Source organism: Euprymna scolopes, chromosome 46 (assembly GCF_053919585.1).
Source record: "Euprymna scolopes isolate OS-2025 chromosome 46, ASM5391958v1, whole genome shotgun sequence".
NCBI classification, from domain to species: domain Eukaryota; kingdom Metazoa; phylum Mollusca; class Cephalopoda; order Sepiida; family Sepiolidae; genus Euprymna; species Euprymna scolopes.
The window spans coordinates 113,780,954-113,798,042 of NC_136527.1; the positions used below are offsets into that span (position 1 = coordinate 113,780,954).

At 35.7% G+C, this 17,089-nt stretch overlaps 2 protein-coding genes across 3 annotated transcripts; one reads left to right on the forward strand and one right to left on the reverse strand.

The window, feature by feature from the left end:
* Window positions 1–1,435: 1,435 nt before the first annotated feature.
* LOC145271331 (uncharacterized) lies at window positions 1,436–8,377 on the reverse strand. Of its 2 annotated transcripts, none has more exons than XM_080126879.1 (4): window positions 8,223–8,370; window positions 6,618–6,745; window positions 5,016–5,067; window positions 1,436–2,156 (listed from the first exon to the last, which is right to left on the reverse strand). In XM_080126879.1, exons 2-4 carry the CDS (start codon window positions 6,719–6,721, stop codon window positions 1,764–1,766), a joined length of 549 nt encoding a protein of 182 aa, XP_079983005.1. In that variant the 5' UTR covers window positions 6,722–6,745; window positions 8,223–8,370; the 3' UTR covers window positions 1,436–1,763. The 2 variants fall into 2 exon arrangements, with proteins under 2 accessions (XP_079983005.1, XP_079983004.1); XM_080126878.1 differs by having other exon boundaries at window positions 1,437–2,156; window positions 8,219–8,377.
* Window positions 8,378–8,425: 48 nt separating this feature from the next.
* LOC145271332 (uncharacterized) lies at window positions 8,426–16,884 on the forward strand. The gene is made up of 5 exons (XM_080126880.1): window positions 8,426–8,625; window positions 10,535–10,633; window positions 11,500–11,557; window positions 12,866–12,971; window positions 16,198–16,884. Exons 2-5 carry the CDS (start codon window positions 10,584–10,586, stop codon window positions 16,494–16,496), a joined length of 513 nt encoding a protein of 170 aa, XP_079983006.1. The 5' UTR covers window positions 8,426–8,625; window positions 10,535–10,583; the 3' UTR covers window positions 16,497–16,884.
* Window positions 16,885–17,089: the final 205 nt, after the last annotated feature.

Here is a 17,089-nt window from a genome sequence, read left to right on the forward strand (position 1 = left end):
GTCTATAGGATTCTCATCTACCTATACCTACGTCCCCTCTTGTTTGGACTTAGAAATTTTCAATTGAATACACGTTGAGATGACTTGGTCTATAGGATTCTTATCTACCTATACCAACGTCCCCTCTTGTTTGGACTTAGACATTTTCAATTGAATACACGTTGAGATGACTTGGTCTACAGGATTCTCATCTACCTATACCTACGTCCCCTCTTGTTTGGACTTAGAAATTTTCAATTGAATACACGTTGAGATGACTTGGTCTATAGGATTCTTATCTACCTATACCAACGTCCCCTCTTGTTTGGACTTAGAAATTTTCAATTGAATACACGTTGAGATGACTTGGTCTATAGGATTCTCATCTACCTATACCTACGTCCCCTCTTGTTTGGACTTAGAAATTTTCAATTGAATACACGTTGAGATGACTTGGTCTACAGGATTCTTATCTACCTATACCAACGTCCCCTCTTGTTTGGACTTAGAAATTTTCAATTGAATACACGTTGAGATGACTTGGTCTATAGGATTCTTATCTACGTATACCAACGTCCCCTCTTGTTTGGACTTAGAAATTTTCAATTGAATACACGTTGAGATGACTTGGTCTACAGGATTCTTGTCTACCTATACCAACGTCCCCTCTTGTTTGGACTTAGAAATTTTCAATTGAATACACGTTGACATGACTTGGTCTGTAGGATACTTATCTACCTATACCAACGTCCCCTCTTGTTTGGACTTAGAAATTTTCAATTGAATACACGTTGAGATGACTTGGTCTATAGGATTCTTATCTACATATACCAACGTCCCCTCTTGTTTGGACTTAGAAATTTTCAATTGAATACACGTTGAGATGACTTGGTCTACAGGATTCTTATCTACCTATACCAACGTCCCCTCTTGTTTGGACTTAGAAATTTTCAATTGAATACACGTTGAGATGACTTGGTCTATAGGATTCTTATCTACCTATACCAACGTCCCCTCTTGTTTGGACTTAGAAAGTTTCAATTGAATACACGTTGAGATGACTTGGTCTACAGGATTCTTATCTACGTATACCAACGTCCCCTCTTGTTTGGACTTAGAAATTTTCAATTGAATACATGCTGAGGTGCCTTGGTCTATAGGATTCTCATCTACCTATATCCACATCCCCTCTTGTTTGGACTTAGAAATTTTCAATTGAATACACGCTGAGATGACTTGGTCTATAGGATTCTTATCTACGTATACCAACGTCCCCTCTTGTTTGGACTTAGAAATTTTCAATTGAATACAATCTGAGATGCCTTGGTCTATAGGATTCTCATCTACCTATATCTACGTCCCTTCTTGTTTGGGCTTAGTGTGTATGAATTTTCATCGCATCTGTCGAAAGTGTTTAGCAGACATCCAAACATACACACATTTTCATTTTTATATATATAGATTTATTTAGTTTCTTGTTAGTTATTATATATTGTTAGTATATTTGTCCCTGTGTTAAATGTGATCCAGTTAAAAGGGGCTGTAACGTTTGATAAATATGGCTTCTAGCAATTTTAGTTGTTACGTGCAATTGTTAAAGTATCGAATTTTATTTCTGTTAAGATATTTCTTGAGTTACTCTACATTACTGGGCAACACCAGGATAGGGGTCAGCTAGTTTAATAATAATCCTTTAATGTTATGACAAATTGTGCAAGGTTAGGCATAGAATTTCTTGAGTTAATCTACATTCCTTGGCAACGCCAGGATACGAGTCAGCTAGTTTAATAATAATCCTCATACGTCATGAAACCGTGTCTTTTATGCTGATGGGTGAGACCATAAGATTTGTCTCTTTGTAAGGGACCTGAAACGGATAATATCGGTTGACGATATGTCGACGTCATATAATTTGATCGAGAATAAAAACTCGGAGGTTGATCATGCACACGATAGTTCGCCCTGTGTCGCATCAGTTCTGTCATGGATTTACCAGCTGTTTGGAAGTTTTTATTCCCAGGCCAGTCCTTGCCAGCCCTTGTCCACACTGGTACAGCTGAAGTCCCGGGCTGGAACTGCCAACGGAACCAGCCGACTTGATGAGAATCAGCCGGCTTTGGGAGCTTGTCTCTTTGAGGTACGCCATGACCAACGTCGTAAAGTTTGTTAACCCAGTTCTGAAACAGAAAATGAAAATGAAGGAAGCTTTAATGAGTGACTAGCTGGCAGCCCGGCATTGCCCGGTCATGTAATATGATATTTTAATTTATGCGGATGTATTATTATAGAATTAATCATCTATTGATTATTATAGACTAGCCTAGGTGCAATAATGAATTCATGAATGCCTCAAGGAAGAGAGGATAGATGGCAGAAACACTAGAGGAAGACTTTCAATCTGTGGTGGAATCGGGACAAAAATGGATGCTCACATTCAATGCTGCCAAGACTAAACTTGTTTCCTTCAATAACTACAAGAACCCTTCTCTACCACACATAGCAATGGCCAAAGACTCTTTATCTGTAAGTACATCTTTTAAACTACAAGCCCTTGCACCTCTTTGACGTAAATACCCCTGACAAATCTGACAGCTCGCTACATAATATCCCTGCAACTTATGTCCCCAATAGTAGGACCCTACATCAAAGTGGCACTGTTCCTTGTTTGGGGTAAAATAAAAAAAATAAATAAATCACCGAATAAATGCCGTAGTATCTTGTTTCCTTCAATAATTACAAGAAACGTTTTCTACCACCAATAGCAATGGCCAATGATTCTTTATCTGAAAGTACATCTTTTAAACTCCTCGGCCTAACGTTTACAGGAAATATGAGTTGGAAAAATTACATTGAGAGCATTGGCAGGACTGCTGCGAAGAAGGTAGGTTCTCTCTACCCTGCTAGAAAGCTACCAACGCCCAAAAGTATCCTGTACGTCTATAAGGCCACCATTCGCCCATGTATGGAGTATTGTTGTCATATTTGGGCTGGTGCATCTGCTACTAGTCTCTCGCTCCTAGACAAGGTTCAAAAGAGTCGCCAATCTGATAGGTCCTGAACTGTCATCTAAGCTTCAGCCTCTGTCCCATCGACGAAATGTTGCATCCCTCTGCCTGTTCTACAAGAATTTTAATGGTGAATGCTGTGACGAACTGCAAGCACTGGTACCCCCTCTACGTAAATACCCCCGACAAACAGCTAAATCCCACCCCTTCACAGTAGAGATCCCTAGATGTAAAAGAGCCTTCTACTCCAGTAGTTTCTTCCCCAGAACCGCTAGACTTTGGAATCCCCTTCCGGGTTCCTGCTTCCCTAACTGTACTGACATGCAGAAGTTCAAGTGTAACATGTTGCTGCCCAACTCCCTACATAGTACTCCTGTAGCTTATGTCTCTGATAGTAGCCCCCTACATCAAAGTGGCAACGTGCCTTGTTTGGGGTGAAAGTGTAATAAAAAAAACAAAAAAAAACAATTATGTTTTCTTTTAAGTACGTGGAATGCAAGATGGGGAAAAAGCAAATTCACACAATTTACTTATTTCAATGCAAGGCAGGCCAAAAAGCTGCTGAAACAGCTCACAATATTAAGGAAGTGTTTGACTGAGGAACCACTATTGAACACACAGCACAATGGTGGTTTAAGAAATGTCATTACAGTGACGGGAGTCTTAAAGATGATGAGTGTAGTGGTCGGCCATCGGATGCTGACAACGATCAATTAAAAGCCTTAGTCAAAGCCAATCCACACACAACTGTTCGAGAAATTGCTTCTGAATTAGACGTAACGCATACAACGATTTCCAAGCACTTGAGACAGATTGGAAAAACACAAAAACTTGATAAATGGGTACCTCACAGCCAAAAGAGACGCAGTTAGGAAGTGTCAGCTTCTCTGCTTTTACACAACAAGAACAACTCGTTTCTCGACGGGGTTGTGACTTGTGATGAAAAGTGACTTCTTTATGACATCCGGAGCTGCTCACCTCAGTGGTTAGATGCCAATGAAGCTCCACGACACTTCTTGAAGCCAGAGTTGCACCAAAAGAAGATCTTGCTGACTGTTTGGTGGTCTGCCACGACCGGTCTCATCCATTACAGTTCTTTGAATGCAGGTGAAATCATTATGGCGGTGAAGTACTCTCAACAAATGGATGAAATGCATCAGAAACTTCAACAACAACACCCAGCATTAGTCAACTGAAAAGGCCCAATTCTCCTCCATGACAATGCCCGAGCACACGTTGCTAAACTGACCCTGCAGAAGTTTAATGAATTCAACTGCAAAACTCTACCTCATCCACCATACTCTCTAGATCTCTCCCCTACCGACTACCACTTTTTCAAGCATCTCGACAACTTTCTGCATGAGAAATGCTTCAAAAACCTAAGCGATATCAAAAACGCCTTCAGCGACTTCATCGCCACCAGAACGCAAGATTTTTACGTTACTGGCATAAATACACTTGTTTTGCGTTGGCAAAAGTCTGTTCATTCTGATCGTGCTTATTTCGATCAATAAAATTTTATATTTGAACCGATATGTTCATCTGCATTTAAAAGTTAAAAACTGCAGGAACTTTCTTGTCAACCTGATAAAACTCCAAGGATCGACCCCTGAGGCACACCCGCATTAATACCATGTTGTTTAGATGTACGGCCATCGAAGACAACTGACTTTTTTCTCTTGATCTGATTATGTCGAGTCCAGAAGCCCTATAGGATTTAATTATCATGAAAATTTTCTGCTGGCCTGTTTCCTGATTGAATAAAACATGGTGGCCTTCAAGTCCAATGTAAACAAATTCTTGTTGAGCCGTCCCCATAAATAATCAACTTCTACCCAATTTACTCCATTAACCATTACTAAACTACCACCTTACATTCATTAACTCTTATCCTCGAGTGGCCTTCGGGGCTTGATATGTGATGACTCTCAAAAAAAAAAAAAGAAAAAAAAAATACTAATAACAATATTGTCACTGGTAAAGGTAATGTCGATTACGGCTTATTTCATGCAAAACAGTAAATCATCTCACCTGATGGGAATTTTTCCTGGGCCGAACTGTAAACCTTCCGATCGGGTGGGTCCTAAAAATAAGATGCAACACGATAAAGCAGTCTATATATATATTTTATTATTTTTCAAAAAGTTGATTTCACAAGCGAGAAAACTATTTGATATTGTTGTACCGATTCTAAATACAAGGGTCATTCTTAAAGTAAAGCCTCCTATTTTTTTATTGAAGTTAAAGAACTACCAAGACGGGAGGAGTATCATCATAATAAGCAACGTTTTCGTATTATTTGGATTCATCTTATCTACTGTTCTCATCTTGAATGTGATTTTCACAACGTTTCGGTTGATGTAACCTTCGACCTTCTTAAATAAAAACACATGGGAGGCTTTACTTTTGGAATTACCCTAGTATGACAAAGCACGCTCCAGACACTCATGCACAGCCATCGTTCATGCTGACGAAAACGCATTGAGAATGGTGTTGACTATGTAGAAAAATTAATTTTGGAACCGAAAAAGTTTGCTTTGACGTTTCTGAATTTTTGAGATGAGGATTGGTTATATGTATTATTTGGATTCATCGGATCCACTGTTCTCATCTTGAGTGTGACTTTCACAACATTTCGGTCGATATAACCTTTGGCCTTCTTCAGATGTATCTTTTTGAACTCAGGAATGCTTCTGTTTCGGGAATTTGGACGGAATTTCGAGCGGAACCCTTTATTTACTTTATGCATGGACCCGTGGCATAGTGATTAGAGTACTTGGGAAAAATCAATTGTAAAAGTGACCTTCTCCGGAAGGTTGAAGGTTCAATCCTCGGTGTGGGTGACCGAAAAATACAATTGCGAATTACTTAGGACCTCTATCCAGTCATGGCTGACGGAACAAGAACACGCTACCCCCGTGAAGTAAATAAAGGGTTTTGTTTGAAATTCCGTCCAACTTTCCGAGTTTGACAGAAACATTCCCAAGTTTGACAAGATACACCTGAAGAAGGTCGAAGGTTACATCGACCGAAACGTTGTGAAAATGACACTCAAGATGAGAACAGTAGTCCGATGAATCCAAATAATATGAATAACCAATCCTCATCTAAAAAAATTCAGAAACGTCAAAGCAAACTTTTGTGTTCCGAAATTAATTTTTCTACATGATCAACACCATTCTCAATGCACTTTTGCCAGCAATGAACGATGGCTCTGCATGAGTGTCTGGAGTATGATTTGTCATATGAGGGTTATTAAAAGAGTAAAGCCTCCTATTATCTTTAACACAAAAAGTTGACACACATCCATGACAGAAGTTGCTTTCTTAGAGTCTCACACTGTCAATATCTGCAACAGAGAAGTGAAACTTTCAGGTCATAAATGCATAAGTTCAGTCATCATAACAATGCAATTTTTAAAACCGCTTCTGATCTATTAGAGTGGAATAAAAATAGGAGGCATGTTATGTGAACAAATATCTTGCCACCCAACTCCCCATTAAGGGTGCCCCTTCTACGTGACTTTGCCAGTGTAGTCAATTCTTCGTCCTTAGGATAATCTTTGTTCGTTTAATTTCTATTATTCAGCAATTTTTACTTTTCCATTAAAAAAATAATAACTGCATTATTTACCTTAGCATATCTTCCATGTTTGGATAATGAGGTACCCTGGGTGGCATATTTATCCAGTACGGGTAACGGCTCTGTGAACTCAAATGGAACAGGGTATCAGACATGTTTTCTCAAATAGAGTTGCTTTTCTGCAAATAAAAAATAAAAACACATCTGTAATATCAAATGAAAGTGCTCACACACACACACACACACACACACACACACACACACACACACACACATATATATATATATATATATATATATATATATATAAAATAAAATGACAATTAAATTACATGTAACATGTTTATTCAGCTCGAAAACCATACAGTGTTAACCGATGTATTGGAACATTCAAGATGGCGTCTGATTCTCTCTTTAACACGGTAAGTTTGGGGAAAAGTGTTATAAATAAAAAACCAGATAAAATACTGTTAAAAACTCGCTCAATATATGTTACCGTGACATAGGTTGACATATATTCGGTGGGTTTTTAATAGTATTTTGTATAGCTTTTTATTTATAACACCTTTTCCCAAACTTACGGTGTTAAAGAGGGTGTGAGACGCCATCTTGAATTTTCCAATACATCGGTAAACACTGTATGTTTTTCGAGCTGAATAAATGTTACATTGAATAAAAACACGAAAAATACATCCAGTTTTCTAGAAAAGTAACTTATCTTGCTTTTGATAACATTTATTTGTTATATATTTGTTTTTTGACAACTTTTTCGAATCTATGTGTACAGTAATACAAACCCAACAATTAATATTTATAAAGTAATCTCAACCAGATGTAAAAGCTCGATAAAACCAAATAGGAGATAGAGCTTATAAAAAGACCAAGTAATTATTAAGTTATTGATTTTGCACTACGAAACATACTGTCAAGAATTGTATAAGTCAACTGATTTAAAGGAATAAATTATAAGATGGTCAACATCATGAATTTTGGAATATAAGTTTTTGTCATTTATTCTATATATTGCTCTGTAATCACATTGAGCTTCGTATATAAGGATTGATATATAATAAGAAATATATTTCTACAGAAATATGTATAAAATCTTCGGAATGTGAGAGATTATATAATTATTTCCACAGAGAGACAATGTCGCAGCTCACAAGAACCAAGAAAGCCAACAAACCGGAAGTGCAAGACTCGTGTTTCGCCCTCATTTGGGCTAATCAGTTAGATACAGACGACCTCGGGATTTGAAACCTGTGCCTTTTGCATGCTAGGCGAATACCCTTACAATTGAGCAAACACCAAAAAAAAAAAACGGTCGTGCGCAAAAAAAACTACTTGATAAAATTAAGGGAATTTTTTTTTTACTTCGGAGATCTTCAGTCCAAAACGGATACGTACAATATAACGTTTTATTTTCGATATTTTCATTTTTTAATGTCTTGATTAAACTGTACAAGTACAATATTTTGTTTTGTTGAAAATACATCTAGCTCATTTATTTTTCGTAATTTTTCGAATTTATACTAATTTCGACTGGGCATGTAAATATGTAAGAATGGTTTCACCTGAAATGCGTTGGTTTAAAACGTCACTAATCTATATACAAGTACCGATAAAAAAAAGAGAGAAAAGGGTGTTCTTACCTACGTTTTATGAAATAAATATTTTATAACGAAAATTCTTTTTTGTTTTGTTTTTTTCTTGACACGCACAAAAAAAAAAAAATCCAGAAAAGAGAAATCGTTGAAAGAAAGCGAAAAGTCACGTGATGTTTACGCGGTTGTCAAGGTAACAGTGACGTCACAAACAAATCGTTTTTTTTTTTTTTGGTTGTTGTTTGTTTGTTTGTTTGTTTTTTATATACTTTTAAAGATTTGCTGGGTTTTTTTTTTGTAATCATTATTTATTTTAATTCCCACGCCGGTAACCTTTTCATTCACCTTGATAAAATAATTATAAATAAATAACATTAATATTAATAAGAATAAAACGTTTTTAAAAAAGACGAAACGAGGTAACACCGACAAAAACAAACTTGTTTTCTGAAAAGGTAAGTTATATATATATATATATATATATATATTAAAGTTTGTTTTTGAAATATGGTTACTTTCAATGTATACCGTTTTCGTTTAACGGGTCTAGATTGTTATTTTAAAACCAGTCCCCGTTAATTTTGAGTTAAGCTTAATGTATCTATTTAATAGGTGCAAAATTTTGGTAAAAATTCAAAGACTCACGTTTCCTTTTTTATAACCTTTGTTTATTTCAACAAAATTTTACACTAATATATATATATATTTAATTTCGATATATAATACACACTCACATAATTTCAGAATAGCACAAGATGTGTTAAAATTAAAATATTGAAAAAAGTATTTGTTTGGGTTTTTTTTCTACAAAGGCGTCACCACTTATCACGGCCTACAGGCCACTCAGGGATAAATGTTAATGGGTATACGTTAGTCAATGTGATTATAGCGTAGTAAACATAAGTAATGGAAATTTTGTAAATTGGATTACTTAGGGGGGGGCGGTTAATCAAGAACTTGTTTACATTGGACTTGACCGAAAACAATCAGATTATAATCAGCTGGAAAGAGAGTTCCACAGGCGTGCACTTCCAAGAAAGAAACTTTTTTCATAGAATCTACGTCCAGGTTTAGGCGCAGATAAATGTGGGGAATTATTGATAGTGGTTTTGGCTAGACGAGTGTTTTTCGTGAAAGTTTGAGGATGGGGGACCATAGATTGAAGCTCAGACGAGTACTTGCCATAAAAATAACGATAAAGCAGAGACAGGCTCGCAACGTCTCTTCTGTGGGAAAGAGGTTGCAAGGAAGAGAAAACAGCATGCCTCACCAAGCTACGAAGTCTATTTTGAACTCTGTCAAGGCAGGATAAGCTGCTTCTAGCAACTCCTTCCCAATTGTGGCAACGGTGCTCCATCATTGGCTATACCTGGCTTTTATATAGGTAGAGAATTGCATCAGGAGTGAGATATCTACTGGAGCGGTAGAAGGATCCAACCATTTTTCCAGCAGCTTTCGCAATGGATTTGATGCATAAGTTCCATTTCAGATCAAGAGTAAAGGTCAAGCCCAGAAGCTTGTCAAAACATGGAGCCTCTCCAAATTCATTTCAATTGATGCCAGATGAGGTTCACAGCGGTGATGATGTAAAGATAGGAGCTTGGTTTTAGATGCACTTATTATAAGAAAATATATTTCTACAGATGTGTGTGTGAGTACTTCATTCAATCACATAAATTAATATACGAAAGTATAATATCTCATTTTTTGGCCACTTTTTCGTACCTCTGTGGATTGTAATATAAGTCCAGCTTTTAGTTTTGGAATTTGATTATAATATTTCAAGTTTATTTTGCTTGTGCCATGAATTTTATAATTTACACGAAAGCTCTGTTTTACATAATCTTTCACGAAAAGCACCCGTCTAGCTGAAACCACTGTCATTAATTTTCCCCACTCTTTATCTGTGCCTAAATCAAAACGTACATTCCATGAACAAAGCTTCTTTCTTAGAAGTGCACGCCTGTGGAACTCTGTTCCGGTTGCGTGTTTCCCACCTGACTACAACTTGGATGTCTTCAAGTCCAACATAAACAAATTCCTGATGAACCGCCTTCTCAAGTCAGGCACTTTATCAAATCTCCATTACTAACGATTACTATTATAATATCCCATTGATTACTGTATACGCAATAACCCTTATCCCCGAGTGGCTTCTAGGCCTTGATAAGTGGTGACCTCCATGTAAAAAAACAAAAAAACACATTGAAAATCATTGATTTTATTTCATCGATAGTATTTACATATATATCCTGGGAGTTTAATAAAAACTAATACATTAAAAATGAAACTTTGTACTAATTGACATCCTGAGGATATTTTGAAATAGGTTATCCTTCTTTAACTTGAAGCTTTTTTCCCTAGTTGTGAAAACAGCGCAGTTTTTGGCTTGAGAACTTTGGAAAACATCGTTATGTCTACAAGAAAAGATTTCGCTATACCAGCACGGATGCCAACAGAATGGTAAGTTTAAATTCATGGTACTTATGCACTTTTGGGTAATCGTGTAGCTTGGCCTTCCTTTGTTTACGAAGCCATTTGACGGAAGTGACGTCACACATTTTTATCTACATATATTAAACTTGGATTTAATCTGAAAAACAAAAAACATTTTCAAAAATTAGCGCGGTGACAAAAGTGCATAAGCTCCAAATTTATTTTTTTTAATCGTTGTTTCTAAAATCGTTTTATTTGTTTATTTTTTTTATTTATTTATTTATTTTTTTGTTTGGTTGTTTGTCACTATCCAGCTCCCCTACTCCCCGGGGAGTTGGTCCCCATTTCCCCTTCACTCTTCACATTAAAAATCGGCCTTGTGTCTAATTTGCTCGGTGGGGGAGCAAATAAATACGTTTACCTACATCAACCTAGCCCGGAAGTCTACCGCCTTGAGACAATGATCAACTAACCCACAAATCCTGCGTCGTTCCACTCGAGTCATAACCCCCCCCTAATCGATTAGACCTGTAAAGACACTAATTCATTTGTTTAGTAATTTTAATGACATCGCATTACATCTTGTTTCTTTTCGATGTTGCGGTGATTGTGGTAAAATAATAATGACTTGAGAGTAGTCTGCCCTTTTCTAGAAAATTGTCTCCCTTTGTTTGATATATCGAGTCGCCATCTTGATTATGTACCGTGTGTTCTTCTAGTCGAATAAAGCCTAAATCTCCTAATGGTATTCTCTATTCTTGTCATTCGCTACACGATGATAATCTGATTAAAATATTGGTAAATTTTTAGATTACTATTACTATTTGTCACTATTTGTGGTCATACGTTTTCTTTTTATATTATTGATATAATGGATTATTTTTTTACAACAGGCAACCAAATCTCAATAACTGGAATCCAGATTTTTGCAGCTATCCTGATGTCGGCAATGTAAATAACCGTTTTTATTCATATTTACTTACTAACCATATTAGTCTTCCATCTCCTTTCTCAAGCATAAAATCTGTTCTTGACACTCAGTCTAACAGCAATTTAGACATTGTTAGAATAAAGGTTAACCCAACAGAAATGAAGTCATTGTTTAGGTAAGTGTTAACCTAATAGAGATTAAGCTATTGTTAAGGTAAGGGTCAATCAACAGAGATTAAGCTTTTGTTAGGGTTAAGGTTAACTCAATAGAGATTAAACCCTTGTTTAGGTTTAGAGTGTCGGAAATTTATCTTGTTTCCAGATAAATTTGGCGCGAAAGTAACTAGCCTGAAAAAAAAAAAAAGAGCATGAAATAAAAGGGGGGGGTAAAGAATAAAATATAAAGGTCTTGTTTGAAAACGAAGAAGAGATTTTATTTACAAAAATAAGTTGCAAATTTTTCCCTTTGCAGGCATTAAATTCAAAGAACGCCAAAGTAACATATAATGAAAAAAAATAACACTGGTTCGTGTGTGTGTGTGTGTGTGTGTGTGTGTGGTCACCAATAGGCTCCTATATGGTTGACTATTTAAAAAAAAACTGATTGCATATAATGATAGACGATGTATCGAGACACAGAAATGGGTATGTTTGATCTGGCAGAACGGTGGTTCATTAAAATTGTGGGGTCTGCATTCGCGCCTGGTCCACAAAGTATGGAAATAAAAAAATTTTAAAAAACCGTTTACAAGTGTTTTTGATATAGATGTATATAAGAATACTTTGATCAGTATGCTTCAACTTAAATAGGGATGATATAATAAAATTGTGGGGTATGCGTTTGCGCCTGTACTCCATAGAAATATGGCACAAACTTTAACAAAGACTTTTCATATCTATCTGCGTAAGTATACTTTGATAATTATGTTTCAGTTTAAAGAAATATGGTATAATAAAATCATGGGGTGTTCGTTCGCGCCTGATCCCCATAGAGTGTAAATATATCACAAAGTTTAACAAGGTTTTTTTAAAAGGGGTGAGGGTCCACAATAACACCTTAACTTTAATCTTAATTCATGTGAGCTTTTATTTATTTTTTTGAGTTGAATCATATTGTGTCGAATAAATTCACCTCATAAATTCACGTTCTTATAAATGAAAGCAAAAAAAAAAAAAATGGAAGTCCATAACAATTAAACGACAGTCACTCAGATGTAAGCGTGACACAGAAAACAAATAACAAAAACGCTATTCTATTAATATATAGATAATTATATCGATTTTGGAGAAGATTATTTGAATAATAAACAATTTTAATAAATGTTTCAGCATGGTTGGAGGAAATGGTCAGCAGTTCAGCCGGATTGGCTAGCTAAAGACAGTTCGTCTTGTCACCCAGATTGGTATAATCGTCACCTCAACTACATACGTAGGGGTCAGTATAATTGTTTTTATTTCTAGAAACCTTTTTAGTTTTTTGCTGAGGTTGTAAGGGAGATAACCCATATCGATTTTATGCTTGTATGTTGTAATAATTAATGGCCAACTTTTTTTCATTTGTTTTTTTTTTATTGTGAAAAGAAATTTTTACAACAGTTTGGCGAGTTTTTTTTTGTCTGTTTTATTGTTTGTTTATTTATTATTTATTTATTTATTTATTGTTTATTTATTCATTTTTTATTTATGTTCTACACAAGTCTTGGAGGTGACTGGTTCTCAGTAGACAGAACAGTTTCCGATGGTTAGTTGTTCTACACAAGTCTTGGAGGTGACTGGTTCTCAGTAGATGGAACAGTTTCCGATGGTTAGTTGTTCTACACAAGTCTTGGAGGTGACTGGTTCTCAGTAGACAGAACAGTTTCTGATGGTTAGTTGTTCTACACAAGTCTTGGAGGTGACTGGTTCTCAGTACATAGAACAGTTTCCGATTGTTAGTTGTTCTACACAAGTCTTGGAGGTGACTGGTTCTCAGTACATAGAACAGTTTCCGATGGTTAGTTGTTCTACGCAAGTCTTGGAGGTGACTGGTTCTCAGTAGATAGAACAGTTTCCGATGGTTAGTTGTTCTACACAAGTCTTGGAGGTGACTGGGTCTCAGTACATAGAACAGTTTCCGATGGTTAGTTGTTCTACACAAGTCTTGGAGGTGACTGGTTCTCAGTAGATAGAACAGTTTCCGATGGTTAGTTGTTCTACACAAGTCTTGCAGGTGACTGGTTCTCAGTAGATAGAACAGTTTTCGATGGTTAGTTGTTCTACACAAATCTTGGAGGTGACTGGTTCTCAGTAGATAGAACAGTTTTCGATAGTTAGTTGTTCTACACAAGTCTTGGAGGTGACTGGTTCTCAGTACATAGAACAGTTTCCGATGGTTAGTTGTTCTACACAAGTCTTGGAGGTGACTGGTTCTTAGTAGATAGAACAGTTTTCGATGGTTAGTTGTTCTACACAAGTCTTGGAGGTGACTGGTTCTTAGTAGACAGTTCTTGAGTTGGAATCCACAAAGCAAAAAGATTCTTCCCGTGTTGACACGAAGAAAACATATGCGAAGTTGCTACAGAAAAGGTTTAATTTTATGGAGCAATTCTGGTTGGTTGATAGTACCTATTTACAATGCCTCTCCATGGGACAGAGTTAGCCATCAGGGTCGTTTTTTAATGTGGAGAAAAGGTACAAAAATTAAAAATTGTCTCAGTCGTAAAGGACTGCTTCTCCACCGAAAGGCATCTGAACAGATACTACACTTTGATAGAACGTGAATTAATTTTATTTGTCAGTTCCTAGCAACATCGGTTATAAACAGAATCTCCCGATTGTCAATGTCAGGGACCATACCCCATTAATAGCTCAAAAATATTATAATTATTTATTTATTCATTTTTTGTTTGTTTATTTTTTATTTATTTATTTATCTATTTATTTAATTTTTATTTATTTATTTTTTATTTATTTTCATTTATTTACTTTTTTTATTTATTTTTATTTTTTATTTATTTTTATTTTTTTGCATTTATTTATTAATTATTTATTTATTCATCTATCTATTTTTTATTTATTTATTTTTATGTAATCATTTCTGGAAGTCAGACTGGCTGTCAAATCAATTGACAGGATACAAGTTTTGATGGCTATTAAGTATAGTTAAGAATTATTGTAGCTTTTTTTTTTAATATATATAATGACTAGCCTGGTGGCCCGGCTTTGCCCAGGTGTGTGGAGGTGTGTGTAAGGGGGTTGATTGAGCAAAAAAAAAAAAATTGCAGCAAGTACCCGCTTAAAAGCGTAAAAAAAAAAAATTAGGAGCAGTAGGCAGGCTTGACCCCATAACGCACGAATAAAAGGAGGTAAAAAAAAGCAAACGGTTTTATCGATACGCCCACTGCGACTGTGATGTCACCGGCGTTCAAAAATTACATCTTTTATGCAATGTCGTTCATATGAGATTTGAACGTGCAAGTGTTAACAAAAAAAGTGACCCCTCCTTGTATTAAAAACGGCCCACTTGATGGTGAAGAATGAATGTTTTTGGCCAATTTTTTCGATATTTGTTGTCCGTGACATAGATCATTGAAACGATACCAATTTTGTCATGTTCAAATATATCTCTCGGAAGTTTTTGGAAGACATACAAACACACACACACACACGGCCTTTTATATATTAGACTAGTGGGGGTAAAATAAAGAATAAACAAATTTAATAACCCTGTTCAAATATTTTTAAAAATTATAGCAAAATTGAGTCAGTTTTTTTTTATATTTAAACTATTTCAAGAAAGAACCTTTTTTTGCGCATGCGTGTTTGGCTAAATTATCATGGAGGAACGATTTTTTGCTACCCCTCCCTGGAGAGGCCCAGTTTAGGGTGAAAGAATTAATGTTGTTAGCCGATTTTTCAATATTTGTTGTCCGAAGGGTCGAGCTTGAAAATGATACCAATCTGGTGAAAATTCGTCGCCTCTGTTGAAAGTTTTTTTGCAAGACATACAAACACACACACACATTTTGCCTTTTATATAGATGGAGTAGCAGGGGTGCCCAGCGTTGCCCGAGTGTTTGTCAGTATAAAAGAAAAAAGTTTTGGTAGGGAGGTAGGCTCGAATGGTTTTAAAACATTTTTTTAGGGCCTCCGTTGATCAATACTCTTCATACGAATAAAAAATAAGTTTTTATATTCAAACTATTTCAAGAAAGAACCTTTTTTGCGCATGCGTGTTTGGCTAAATTATTTATTAGGGGTCAGTATAATTGTTTTATCTCTAGATGCTTTTTTTAGTTTTTGCTGATGGAGATAATCCATATCGATTTCATGCTTGTATGTTGTAATGATTGATGGCAAACTTTTTTCCATGTAAATTTTTTTGAATTGTGAAAAGAGTTGTGTTTGAAAGATCACTCTACATAAAGTGTGCTACGTCTATTCAACGCCAGGTATCCCTGCTGGTAACAAACCAGACATAATCACAAAAGATAAAAATACCCTCTACCCCCTAACATTTACATTCGTTCCGTGACGAGTACGTACATCATAACTATTTTTTTGTATCCTTTTTATTTTAATTCAGTCAAAATAAAAAAACAAATCGTCAGGAACGAGTAAAAATAGTTGCTGACAAAATGACATGATTCTAATAAAACTGTTTGCAACCTTTGTTTCTTCAGCTGACTATGAAGCCGTCCGCTATGAAAGAACCCGTAAACCAAGCAACTATAAACACGACCATTTTGTGGCGACCAGTAGAGAAGCAAGACTGCCGAAGGAAGCTGCCGAATCTGTACCGCCAAACGGATCATTCTATGGTAAAGCCATCTCGAGGTTCCGCAACAATGACATCCAGGCACCAAAGTGGGGACAATTCCATCCTGACCACTATGAAAATCCATACAGGTTTCAGACGTTACCCCCAATACAACCGGGTGAAACCCTTCACGATGCTTTTCCGATTTTGAAATGGGAGTAGGCATCAAGATTTATTTTTTTTGTGTGTTTTTTTTTAATTTTTTGCCCAAATGCATTTTAACTAACTGGAGGGTTTTATTTTTTTGCAAAAATGCATATTAGTTTATCGGAAGATTGGGGGGGGGGCACAAATACATTTGAGCTAATTGGAAGGGTTTTTTTTTTGTTTTTGTTTTATTTTTTTGCCATAAATGCACTTTAACTAACCGGACGTTTTTTGGTTTTGCATTTTCGGAAGAGTTATACTAGGAAAAAAACATGAGAGAATCTAAAATTCAATAATTTTTAGACTTAAAACTTGATTTTATTTTTATTGAAGTAAATTAGTTAAAAAAAAAAATACATAATTTAACTTTTTCAAATAAAGTTATTGAAAAAACAAAGTTGGATACATTTTTAGTGTTTTTATTTACTGTAACATGTTTATTCAGCTCGAAAAACATACAGTGTTTACCGATGTATTGGAAAATTCAAAATGGCGCCCGACTCTCTGTTGAACACGGTAAGTTTGGGAAAATGAGTTAAAAATTTAAAAAATTTTCAAATAAAGTTATTGAAGAAACAAAGTTTTACTTTTGTATTGTTATATTTCTC